Source organism: Salarias fasciatus, chromosome 15 (genome assembly GCF_902148845.1).
Source record: "Salarias fasciatus chromosome 15, fSalaFa1.1, whole genome shotgun sequence".
NCBI classification, from domain to species: domain Eukaryota; kingdom Metazoa; phylum Chordata; class Actinopteri; order Blenniiformes; family Blenniidae; genus Salarias; species Salarias fasciatus.
In genome coordinates, this window is record NC_043759.1 from 5810846 (window position 1) to 5824068 (window position 13223).

Genomic DNA, 13223 nt, shown 5'->3' on the forward strand with positions numbered 1-13223 from the left:
GCTAAATAAATAGCAAAAAAGTTTCTCGCTAGCTAAATATCAACCAATCCATCTGACATGCAGAGAGAAATCTATCTCGTTACCGGAATAACTCCACTTACCAAGCTAGCTATCCATCTTCTTACTGATCTATCTATCTAACTATATAGCTGATATAGGTAATGTACCTAATATAACGAAAATGATATGTCGCTACCTAGCTTAACCTGCTGCAGTGCCACTGTAAGCGACTGAATAGTGACCATAAAAATAAATGCTTTCAAAGATTTTGAACAAATAGCATTAGTGACTAACACGGTTCATCAATCAATACTATCCTGAATATCGTCAGAAATTAGATAAAAGAAATAGAAGAAATTTTCAGCTTTCCACCTGTAAAATAACACTTGTGGATCATTTATAATCCTCAAAATATCTTGAATTTATTTTTTTTTTTCCCCTAGAAATGGTCAAAACACATATGGTAAAAGAGTATTTCTTCGAAATACTGTTAAATTTATAAGTGGTAATTGTTCCCATACTGTACTCTTAAAGTCCTTCCAGGTGTTTCTTCGCTTAACAAACATTGGCTCCAAACTTCTAAACGCCTGGCGAGTGAAACCTTCCCGCCGGTCATCAGAGAGCCGAGCGGGTCAAAGCTGTCGATCACGGCGTTTACCGAGAGAATCCTGCTTTTCAGAAGGCGAGCTGTTTAAAGGTCAGACGGTCGGGGGGAGCGCAGTCAGCAGCCCTCAGTAAATGTCAAGTGTTGCTGCTTCACGTGTCTCTTCGTCTCCTTTAACTCTGACATTTGTGCGTCCCGGTCCTCCGGGAGCCGGGAGACGCCGCTCGCCGTCTGTCCCGGCAGCGTCCGCGAGGAACTCATCCAAATGCTGAGCGCGCAACTTCTGTCAGTTCATCCAGATATTTTTACCTCCTGAATTCAGAACTCGACTAGAAAAATACGCTGAAGGGCAAAGGAGCGGCGTCCTCTTCACTTTGTTAGCTGCTAACTGTTAGCTGCTGCTATTAGCTGCCAATTGCTGGTTCTTTTGTTTTGTTCCGCTGTTAGCTGCTAATTAGCTGCTAATTTCTGGTTTATTTTGTTCATTTCCACTGTTAGCTGCTAATAGCTGCTAATTAGCTGCTAATTAGCTTCCAAATGCTGGTTTCTTTAGTTCATTTCCAATGTTAGCTGCTAATTAGCTGCTAATTGCTGGGTTTTTTGTTTTGTTCCGCTGTTAGCTGCTAATTAGCTGCTAATTTCTGGTTTATTTTGTTCATTTCCACTGTTAGCTGCTAATAGCTGCTAATTAGCTGCTAATTAGCTTCCAAATGCTGGTTTCTTTAGTTCATTTCCAATGTTAGCTGCTAATTAGCTGCTAATTGCTGGGTTTTTTTTGTTTTCTTTGTTTGTTTTTTTTTGATTCTGCTGTTATCTGCTGCTTCTGTTTGCTCTGTTAGGTATACTATCATCTCTTTTACTTTGGCATTTTAGCTGCTTCAGCATTTTTTATTTTTTTTTAATTTATTTAACTCGTTTTAACAAGTTTTCACCCGTTTGACCTTTTTCTTTAACAAGAACTTGATTTGCTTCTTTTAAGCATTTCATTTGTTGAGCTGTCTTAGAAATGATGTGTGTGTGTGTGTGTGTGTGTGTGTGTGTGTGTGTGTGTGTGTGTGTGTGTGCGTTAGGGGCTCCGCGAGGAGAAAGTGGCCCACGAGAAGGACGTGAGCTCGGTCCGGGCTCGATACGAAGAGGAGGCGAGCCAGATGAAGGAGAACCAGGCCCGAGTTCTGGAGGAGGTCAGCAAGAAGCACCGGGTGACTCTGGAGAACGCTCTGAGTACGGCCGAGAAGGACAAGAACCGGCTGCTAGCTGTGAGTGCACGCACGCACACACACACACACACACACACACACACGCAAGGATTGTTCATAATTGACTCCAATTGTTATCTAACTGATAAAATCGTGGCTGTTATTGACTCACACTGAAATGTTATTTTGGAGCCATTTTTTTTTGGAGTTCTGGAGATTTTCTGATTTTTTTTTCTCTCTCTTTTGAGAAAATCATATCTTTGTCGCCGTTTATTAAGTCCACCATAGTGAATCCTCAGAAAACCACTGTACCACCAAAACAGCATGATGCTCAGTTTGAAGGCTTATTGTTTATTTTTCCATGAAACCGATTTTCGTAATTACACGATAATTATCTTTTAAATTCAGAAAAACAGGATTTGAAAAAAAAAAAAAAAACTGTTCTCGTTATTATGAGATAGTCATCTCGGTATTTCAGAAAAACAACTAAAATTTGTATTTTTTTTCTAAGACTCTTTCTTGTAATTGTAAGATGATTATCTCGTTGATTGAGAAAAACCCAACTGATTCTTATTTTTTTATGCAAATGCGACACGCTTCCACATCGTGTGTGTGAAGTTTAGTGACAAAATCAAACAACAGCACCAACGTGTTCGCTACATTGATTTCAGTGTTTGAAGTTTCCTTGTAAATGGACATCGTTTTTAAAATGTTGCCATTTAAACATGAAACTTTTCTGAGTTGAATTAAACCGGAGCAGAAACTGCAAATCCAGAGATTCTTCTGGTTGACGGTCGATGTGAACGTTGAAGGAATCAGACGATGTTTTCTCGTCTACTTTTCTGTTTGTGTTTCTGGAGCGATCCCAGTTTGCGGGTCCGAGCCGGAGGGAAACCAACAGCTGGATGGTTTTAACTGATCCTGAGCTGTCGAGCTCCTTTCAAACTGTAAACACTTCGTTTGTAACTTGAAGAGAAGTTCAGTTGGTGATCACCTGGCGTGTCGGGAGGGAGGGACTTATTTAAACTGTCTGCTGTATTCAGGACTCAGAACACCGAGCAACAAAACACCGGGAAAGGTTTGTCGCGTAAACAAAGCGTACAGTTTGTGAATGACATATAACTGGTGGAGGGTCCGATCAGTGGAGCGTCTGATTGGTGGAGCCTCCGATCCATTGAGTGCGCCATCTGTGGAGCGTCCGATTGGTTGAGTGTCTGATTCTTGGAGCGAAGCCTCCGATCGGTGGAGTTTATCTGTTGCTAGGTCGTTGCCCTCTGGGCCATGAGCTTGCCAACACTGAGTGGTCACATAATAATAATAATAATAATAATAATAATAATAATAATAATAATAATAATAATAATGATAATAATAATAATACTAATAATACTAATAATAATAATAATAATAATAATAATAATGATGAAAATAATAATAATAATAGTAGTAATATTTTTTTTAAAAATCACAGAACAAAAGTTTGCAGCAACACAATGACTCCATCACTTACTCAGCCCTGTATCCAGTATCCGCTCTCGTCCTCCAGCTGTGCTGGAGGTAAACGACTCTCCAGCTGGACGGACGGTGGAAATCTGGCCCTGTGGATTTATTAACCGATTCATAACACAGAAAACATCACAGGGCCTCGATGGTGCAGTGAGCTGTTTTTGGCTGCTGATCAGGAGAACGTCTTCTGCGTACGATCCAGACCAAGGAGGGCCATCATGTTTCCAAATCGGCCACATGAGAAACTGTTAACACCGACAAGGGCCGGACCATGAATTCTGCTTCATAATGATATATTCCCTCATTAAAAAAGTTGTATATTCTTATATTTCTGTCCTTTTTGGGGAACTTGGTGATTAAAGTTGTAATCCCGGAACACAGTGATCTGTTTTCCACCGGCTGAGCCTTTGAGTTAAGTGAATCAGCACATCTCTGTTCACCGTCTGAGTCAAAGCGCTACAGAAGTCTCTGTTCACGACGAGCCAGGTCGTGAAAGCGAGCTGGACGGACAGAGCTACTAGTTAGCGGGATGCTGGTTTACAGTCTTGGATCCTCGGTGGAGCTCGTCCCGCCTCTCAGTTCAGTGTAGATACGAAACAAGCTCAGGATTCGTGTCTCGGTAGTAAAAATGACACGTTTCGCAGCTCTTTCTCTCGCTACGTGTTTTATGGGAACATTTGGTCCGTTGTATTTCGATGAGTCAACCAGCGTTGGACTTCACTCTATTGTCTTTTTCAATCAGGCATTGGAGGGAGCGTCCACAGCCAGAAAACCACAGATCTGAATTACTGACTGCAGATTGGTGTCAGAGGCAGCTGATGTGAATAATTAATGGAAAATGGAGCAGATGGATAATCAGGAATGACTCAGTCAAAATACAAGCTGTCAGCTCGCTCGCTTTCTGCGCTGTGGATTTGTTTGCTGCCAAAAGATTTTGGTCCTGTCACATAATTCAGTCTGTTGATGTTCATTATTTCTGCTAATGAATGAGTGGCGATTACGGATGACGGGCGTCCCGCTCGGTCTGCATATGGTGGGGTGCGATCAGCAGGCAGCCAACAGCTACACTGTATCTGCACAGGTAAACAACTGAGCCGCTGCTACGTCACCTGGAGGGACTTCATCTGGGGGGGGGGGGGGGGAGGAGGAGGGAAGGATGGATGGAGGATACGTTCATGAATGAATGGTGGATCGATGGATGGATCAACATATGGATGGATGGATGAGTGGATGAATGAGGGACGTATGGATGAAGGATGGTGGATGGATGGATGAAAGAATTAATAGATAGATGGATTAATCTATGGGTGGATGGAAGAATCAATGATGGATGGATAATACATACATGGATGGAGGATAAATGGATGAATAGATGAATGAGAGATGGACAGATGGATGGATGAGAGACAGATGAATGATGCATGGATGGATGAGAGCTGGATAGATGGACTGATGATGGATGAATGAATTAATGGATTGGTAAAAGGTGGGTCGTTGGCATGGGTACACAGATCTATATAGATATGTGTGAATAGATTTGTAAATTCCTGGAAGCATTCATGACTTGATGATAGACTAAAAGAGAGATGGATGGATGGTTTTATAAATGAACAGATGATTTGATGGATGGATTATAGATTGATAACTTTAAATAGGTGGATGGATAAATTGCTGGAGGGATAGATCATGGAGGAATGGATGGGTGGATGGATGGATGGATGGATGGATGGATGGGTGGATGGGTGGGTGGATGAAGTGACAGATGGATACGCAGACTCCTCCATCAGTAGAATTTTAAGATCGTTTCTCAAATGTTTCCTGCTTATTCATGAAAACCAAAATAAATGTGATATCAAGTTGGAGAAGACCGAAGCTGTTCCATCCACCTGTTGGACCTAATGAGAGGGGGCGGGGCTTACAGATTTCAACCGAGCATTTCTATTGGACAGAATTAATACTCGCCCACCAGTGCAGGATGAGTCATCAGAAAATTAAAGAACGGCAAAGGAATCTGATGAAAACAGTGCAATGTTTATATTTCTGGTGGGTTTTGCCCCAGATGGTCCATCGGTGTCAGAGGTCACTTCCAGAAGCCTGAACGTGTCAACTGGAACCCTTCAAGTCCGTTCTGCTGACGCGGCTTCTGCTCTTCTGCGTCAGTGTTTTTTGGAAATCAGCTCAGGAGCAACAGCTGGAGCCCGTTCAGTCAATAAGACGCTGAGGAATGTGAAGTCCAGACCATCCGTCTGGAGGTGGAGACAGCGTCACCCTCTCCATCCATCCTCACCTCCTCACTAACAGATTTTAAATCACTTTCAGCCTCCGGGCTCTGGGCTGTCAGGACCGCCGCAATGTCTTCACAGTCAATAAGTTTCCATGAGAATTTAAAATTCAAAACGCCAAAGACTCAGGCACAAATCCAGTTCTGCCACAACGAACCCACGCCTGTTGGTTTCTTTTCTGATTTTGCTTCAGATTGGCTCTGGAGAATAAACATGGAATAATGAATGAAAACCCGAGTATAGTACTGAAACTTGTTCTAACTTCAGTGTTTGCAGATTTGTTTGCAGAAAGAAAGTTTAAAAGAACTTTCTTTCGTGCAGCGTTTCACACCTCCTCCAGGAGAATAACCCCACTTTTCCTCCGCTCAGGAAAAAATAGAAACACTGGAGTGAAGCACAGGAGCGCTAAAGTCAAGTATCGAAGAGTTGTCAAGTGCAGTACTTTAGGAAATGTACTCAATTACTCTCCAGCTTAGACTGAGAGTCTTATTAGATCATTAGAGGAGGTTTTCTTTTAACTCTGCTGTTACCAAACACTGAAGATGAGAAAATATGAGCTTTTTTGAAGATAAATATTTCCATATCTTTGGTCATGTTGACATTGTTTAAAGGGTTTTGTTTTAAATGTTGGTCGGTCTTTTGTTCTGCTGAGACGGCGTCTGCATTAAAGCATGTGTGTGACGCCACTGTGACAGTTGTTAAGTTATAAACTTCACAGTTTCGGGAATATACATGCAGGAATTTGCCCATTAATTATAACCACGTCGTACTATACCGCCATCAAAGGAGTTTTAAGAAATGAAAGATTATATAAAATATAAAGAAATCCATGTTTTGAATACTGGAAATGTCCTTAATCTCCACCTGTGGCTCCCAGAGACTCACGACAGTGAAAAACTCTCAGCATCACCGAGGAATGAACCCTGAAAGGTATAAGTGTGTGTGTGTGTGTGTGTCTCAGTATTTCTTATATTCATTTATATTTCACCACGGCGTCTCATCTTAACGCTGATGTATATTTATATTTTTAATGCATTACCTTCTCTCGGCCTCTTTACTTCAGTCTTCCGTGTTTATGAGCAAATCTGATGATTCGTGTCTGAATTAATTCGACCTTCTTTCTTCGACATAAACCAGAAATTCGAGATAATAAACCGAACGGGAAAGGAAATGCACGAATAAAGAGTGAGTGGAGCAGCTGAAAAGGATCGTTTGTGTAAAACAGCGTGATCACCACATTGTTAGAGCCTCCTGGAGTGCATGTGTGGTTTTATATGGACTCCTTGGAGTGAAGCATCATGGGTGTTTACCTCTACTGACCCGAGACTTACCGCATCCTGAAGTTCTCTTTACTGAACATTTACAAAATCTTGCCCCCCTCCTTTCCACAAGTCCTAACTTTTTTTGTTGTAATTGTTTATTTTCCCTTCAAAGTGTTTTCCAGTAGTTACATTTTCCAACATTTACTCGGAGAGAGAACTTTGTTTTACTTGAGTCAGAGCATTTTCAAAAAGGTACATTTTTTCCATGTTTACACTGAAACAGAGTCAGTAATTTTTTGTTTGTCTTGTTTTTCTGGAGACAAAGTATTTTTTTAAAATGTTGCATTTTACCGCATTTGTACATCATAAAGTTTTTTGTTATTGTTTTATTATTTATAAGTTGGAGCAGTTTCAAAAGTTTCTTTTTTTTTCTTTTTTTTTTTCCCCTGTTTACACGGAGATGGACTTGGAGCGTTTCCAAAAAGTTCCACTTGGGAAGCTGTTTTGAAAAAGTTGCATTTTCTTCAGTTTACATAGATTGAGTTGTAGTGTTTTTTTGTTTTCATTTCCAAAAAGTCCCTCCTCGAGAGCCGTTTTGAAAAAAGTTGCGTTTTCCGTGTCTTCGAGCGCCATTGAATTGAGAATGTAAGCCCAAAACGCCACGGAGGTCTTCTGTTGTCCCTGAAAACATTGCGGTGTAAACGCTGCCTTCGAAACACGAAACCCGTGAATGCACATGGAGAACATGAAGACTCCATCTTGAAGTCAGAGCTGGGTTTGTTCTTGCTCGTGGGTGAGAAATCCACCGGCGAGCCGCTAACCCCATCCACGATCCCGTTCAGACACTCGGACAGATGAATTCCAGCCGCCCGTCTGATCTGAGGTGTTGAAAGTGGCGCCCGGGGGCCCGCACGGCGAGCCGGGGAGCCGCTTAATGAAAACCGTCCGTCTGATGCCACCGCAGCGCCGGCGGTCTGAGCGAGCCTCGCCCTCCTCCGAGGATTTGATTCCAGTCACACGTGAAATTCACTGATGGAGGAGTCGGCTGCATCCTGGCCGCGTAACGAGGACGAGTTTCAAACGACGCTCCGCCGCCGACCCGCCACAGCCGCGCCGCGCCACTGTACATAAAGCTTCCTCTGGAAGAACCACCCTCCATTTTTATGTGCTTGATTTGACCTTTTAATGGTTTATTTTCATTCTTACGCCTTTATAACGTCTGTCAGCTGAAATGTTACATATTGATGTCCGTGAAATACCTTAAAGTTTCTCACACAGACTCGGCTCATCCTTGTAAAACAAAAATAGTGAATATAACAAATACTGTTTATTATATTCCAAGCTGGGGTAATTTTAAGGCTAAAAACAGATAAAGACACTGCAGTGCTGTCAGATCAGTCTGACACTTTTTGCAATCCGCCTGATCTGAGAGGAGAACTCTGAAAAGGTCGTTATATCTTCACAAAATCTACTTCTGCATCACTTTAGTTGTTGATATAATACATTTATCTTGATTTCACGATGCCACAGTGCTAAATGCTAACATCCAAAGTCCTCCTTTACAAGCGTTTTTGCTAATTTAGCTAATTTTTTTTAATTGAGAATTGTCCAGACCAATGGAGAACCGTCCAGACCGACTGAGAACCGTCCAGACCGAGAGCTCAGGAGCTCGTGGGATGTTCCCTCACTGGTTCATCAGTTTTCTACCTGAGCAGAGAAAATGGCCTCGGCTCCTCCGCTCCATTCTGCTCCCTTCCTTTTGTCCGACCCGACTCGTCTGAGTTAATCATCTGTCCTTTCATCACCTCACTCCTTCTTTCTTCGCTTGAAATTGTAATGAGTCGTCTGCGAGCGGCGCCGCGTCCTGAATTTAAATGAAGCGGTCCGCTCCACCTTCGACAGAAATCCTGAAGGGTGGGAACAGATTTCACCTCGTCTGACTCCGTCCAGCAGCAGAAAGCTAATGACGGAGTGAATAATTCACCTTTTAATTAAAGAGGGAAGTGTGTTCTACCTCCTGTTCTGTGATTATCTCATATTGTGCCAAGAGATTAAATGAGTTTTCACCTCAACCTGCAGATTACTGCACCTCCGGAGATGGATTCCTCTCATTGTAGACGGAGATCACTGCTTCACTTTCTTCTCCACAGATTTATTCCCTCTTTTGATTAGGCTGCTGTTCATTCATTCATCCATTCACTAAACCATGTGCCCATCTATTCATCTGTCTGTTCATCCATTCATCCAACCATCCGTCCAGGATATACTTTGTTTTCATTCTTCTATTCAGATCATTTCTCTGTGGTTCTCTTCATTTTAACTTTAATCTGTGTCGCCGTCCTCAAAGCCCCGAGCGGTTTTAATCTTCATCACCAACGTCATCGTCTGTCCTGAACAACGGCCTGGATGTTCATCCTCTGTTCTCCCTCAGCTCTGATCGCTGCTCCTCATTCATCAGCCCACATAATGAGCTTTATTATGGGAACAATGTCGAGGTGTTTTTCTCTCTCCTCCCGTCAAGAACCATGTTGGAACTATTTTTAGACACGGGTTCCGATGAACGCAGCGAACGTGATGCGGAACAAAAATGTTCTGAGATCTGGGGTGAAGCATGACATGAAGGATCTGAGAGGCGCCGTGCATTTTCAACCTTCCAGTGTTTCACCTGCTTGAGATTTAATATTGCGAGTCAGCGTCGCAGCTCCGTGGTGGTTTACGCTTCAACTGTTAGTTGGGAGTGTTAGTCAATGATTAAAATGGCCCATCGGCAAAATGGAAGCAAAGGAAAGAAAAACAAGCAAAACAAGCAAAAAGACATTTATAAAATGATGCAAGTGAACGAGTGGAAAGAATCAAGAATTAGAAATTAAATAAGAATGAGGAAAAGAAGAACAAAATCCTATTCAGGGTCTGGAGGGGACTGGAGCCAATCCCAGCTACTTTAGGCGAGGACGCGGTCGCCCTGGACAGTTCGCCAGTCTGTCGCAGGGCTAACTTATAGGGACAGACAACCATTCACACCTAAGGCAAAGTTAGGGTGACCGATTAACCTAACATGCATGTTTTTGGACGATGGGAGGAAGCCGGGGAACCCAGAGGGAACATGCAAACTCCACACAGAAAGGTCTCGAGCCCAGACCGGTACTTGAACTTAAGACCTTTTTGCTATGGGGCAATCACTGTGCCACCGTGCGTCCTAGCAATGAACAAAAAACTGAAAAAGACAAAAAGAAGACGTAAACGTAAAGAAAAAAGTAAGAATATGACAAAAGCAAACCATGAAAAAAAGAAAAATGGGAAATAAATGAATAGAAATAAGATACGATTGATCTAAACCTGCTTCAACCAAATTGAAACTCACAGTGATGATAAACAGAGAAGTAGCTGAAAGGGCTGAAATAGTCAAGATGTATGAAATGGAAATCCCAGGGGAAAAAATTAAAAATATCCACAAAATCAAAAAAGTGTAATTATATGTGAATTACACCCACGATACTTCATGAGTTCACCCTCTGTTTTTGTAGTGTCCTTTTTCTTCACCATTTCAGAGAATCTGTCGTTTAAATTTGTTCTTTTGGCTTTAGTCCACATTTATTTTGTTGGAGTATCCCAAAGATGGCTCCTAAAGGTTACAGACCTCCATCACTTCGTGTGATTAATCTATGTCAGTTTGCACTTAGTTGAGACTTCTGAATAGGGCTGGACGATTATGGCAAAAATAATAATCACGATTATGTTGATAGATATTGAAATCACGATTAATAACCACGATTATTCATAATTCCAAAACTTGAGTATTTATTAAACTACAACTTGAAAGAACAATCAAAAATAAACTTATAAAAAATTAATATCTTAAATAATATCAATAAAACTAATAAAAATAAATACCCAGTCTGCATGCATTTCTATAAAACTTGCAAAAATAGCAATATGCAAAATACACTAATAACTCAGTCAAAAACACAGCCTGAAAATATTCTTTGAACTCTCTCAAAAACTATTTTGAATAACAAAAGAGGGGTTGGCTGCATAGTTAAACACTCCCTGTAGTTAACTTCCTACAGGTTTTTGGCGAGGAAGACGAGTCTGTTCACCTGGTCTGGCTTCAGCGACTAACGAAGGCAGGTGACAACATTTCCACCTGCGCTGAAAACCCGCTCTGATGCAGCACTTGTGGCAGGATGCTGGATGTCCGACGACTTGAAGCCAAAATGCTTCCAGATGACTGAAGCAGTCTGACCTTTGGTCCAATGAACCAATGAACCTTTTTGGACTAACATTTTTATGGTCATGAGTAACCAAAATCGAAATCAAGATTAAAATTCAATTAATCGTCCAGCCTTACTTCTGAAGCATTAAAAATGTGCTGTGGATGAAAATTGAAAATTTGGTCTGGTCAAACACCTCATGAACATTTTGTCCACTGTCATCTGCATACAGTGACGCTTTTCTTAAGTTCTCTTCTATGTATTCCCAGATTCCGCAGTATCAGACAAGTTGTGAGCCTCAGGCGGTTGGTACCTGGAGGTTACTGACCCCCTGGTGTTTGTGCTGCTGTTCCTGCAGGAGCTGGAGCAGCAGTTCGAGAAGGAGCGTCTGTCTCTGGAGGAGCAGAAAACACAGCTCAGACAGCAGCTGGACGAGCTGAGGGAGGAGCTGACGTCCAAACTCTCCGCCGCCAATGAAGAGGTACGAACCGGCTCGCCGTTCCCACGGCGACGGGTTCCACCGCCGAGGCCTTCCTGACCACGCCTTTCCCCCGCAGGTGTCCCGGCTCCAGCAGGAGGTGCAGCAGGGGGAGCAGGATGTGGGCACGGCCGAGGGGCAGATCTCCACCCTGAAGGAGGCGCAGGACAAACTCCTGGAGGAGCTGGACGCCACCCGAGCCCGACTGAGGGAGACCAGCAACCTGCTGACGGCGCTGCAGGTCGGACACTCAGAACACAAGAGAACCAGAGAACACAAAAACTTTTAACCACAAAATATCGGCATCGTCCAGAAGATCAAGTAACATTTAGTGTGTGTGTGTGTGTGTGTGTGTGTTACTCAGGGTGAGCTGGAGACCCAGAAGCGACAGCATGAAGCCAAACTCATCACCACCAAAGAAGAAGAAAAACTGAAGATGGACAAGATGGCATTAGAGCTAGAGCTCAAATGGACCGAGACACTCAGGTGTGTGTGTGTGTGTGTGTGTGTGTGTGTGTGTGTGTGTGTGTGTGTGTGTGTGTGTGTGTGTGTGTGTGTGTGTGTGTGTGTGTGTGTGTGTGTGTGTGTGTGTGTGTGTGTGTGTGTGTGTGTGTGTGTGTGTGTGTGTGTGTGTGTCACACACTGTCAGTGGGAGAGTCTTTGTCTTTTCTTTGGATGAAAACAGCATGAAATTGAGAACAGATTGAAAACTGAAGACTGTCTTTTTCTTGTTTTTCACACACACACACACACACACACACACACACACACACACACACACACACACACACACACACACACACACACACACACAGAGCTGACTCAGTGTCGGTGTCCTCAGACCTTTGCAGTGGGATTAATGACGAACTTGACTGGATCCAGATCGTCTGTTTGGGTTCTTCTCACTTAGTGAAGTTGTGATTGTGAGTCGGCGATTTCAGTAAAACAATAAAAACTGGGAAAATGCAGAGAAATCTGCACTAATTCAAGGTTAATTTACCCCTAGAAATGAGTGTCAGTGAATGTGAGGTAGTTTGACGGTTAACTCCGAAAATTACAATTTTACTCTCGAAAATGAATCATTTTTTTTCTCCACGAGGCTGAATTTTGACAAGAGGACGAACCCTGAGGATGTTCTGAGTTGATCAAGTAAATTATTCTTAATTCTTCTATTCAAGTGAAATCATTTTAAATAATGAAAGAAAAGTGTTATACAGGCTCAAATTAAAAGAGAAACAGTTGTTTGGAAGAACAGATATCAAGGAATGCAGACATTTCCATCATCTGCAGAAGTGTTTATTAGAGGTGTCCCCGACTAAGGATTTCTATAGTCGAATCTGATTCGTCCGAATCTGCCAATAGTCGACTGATAGTCGAATCTTTCATCTTGTTTGGAGGAGCGAGGGGGGGGGGGGTGAAGTGTGCCTACACAGGTGTCGGAGCTCAGCACCGTGCAGAGCGGTGCTCACGGGCGCCTATGCCTACAGTCAGCCCTGATTGCACTAATAATAAAAAAATTAAACAAAACAAAAGAAAACCCAAAAACAATGAAAAAAAAAACAGCGCAGGCAGGTAAAACAACACTTATTTTTTCCCTACACACTGAAACACAGACTGGAACAAAGTGTCGGTAACTCTAAACATCAAACAAATGAAGTATAGTTCAAATGACCAGAACCAAACC

At 42.5% G+C, this 13223-nt stretch overlaps 1 protein-coding gene across 1 annotated transcript in view; it reads left to right on the plus strand.

The window, feature by feature from the left end:
* The window catches only part of fam184ab (family with sequence similarity 184 member Ab), a 110126-nt gene that overhangs the window by 62904 nt on the left and 33999 nt on the right, over nt 1–13223 (plus strand). The window contains exons 9-12 of the mRNA XM_030110412.1: nt 1675–1860; nt 11420–11542; nt 11619–11780; nt 11904–12025. Of these exons, the coding sequence (XP_029966272.1) occupies nt 1675–1860; nt 11420–11542; nt 11619–11780; nt 11904–12025 (593 nt within the window). The remainder of the gene's footprint in view (nt 1–1674; nt 1861–11419; nt 11543–11618; nt 11781–11903; nt 12026–13223) is intronic.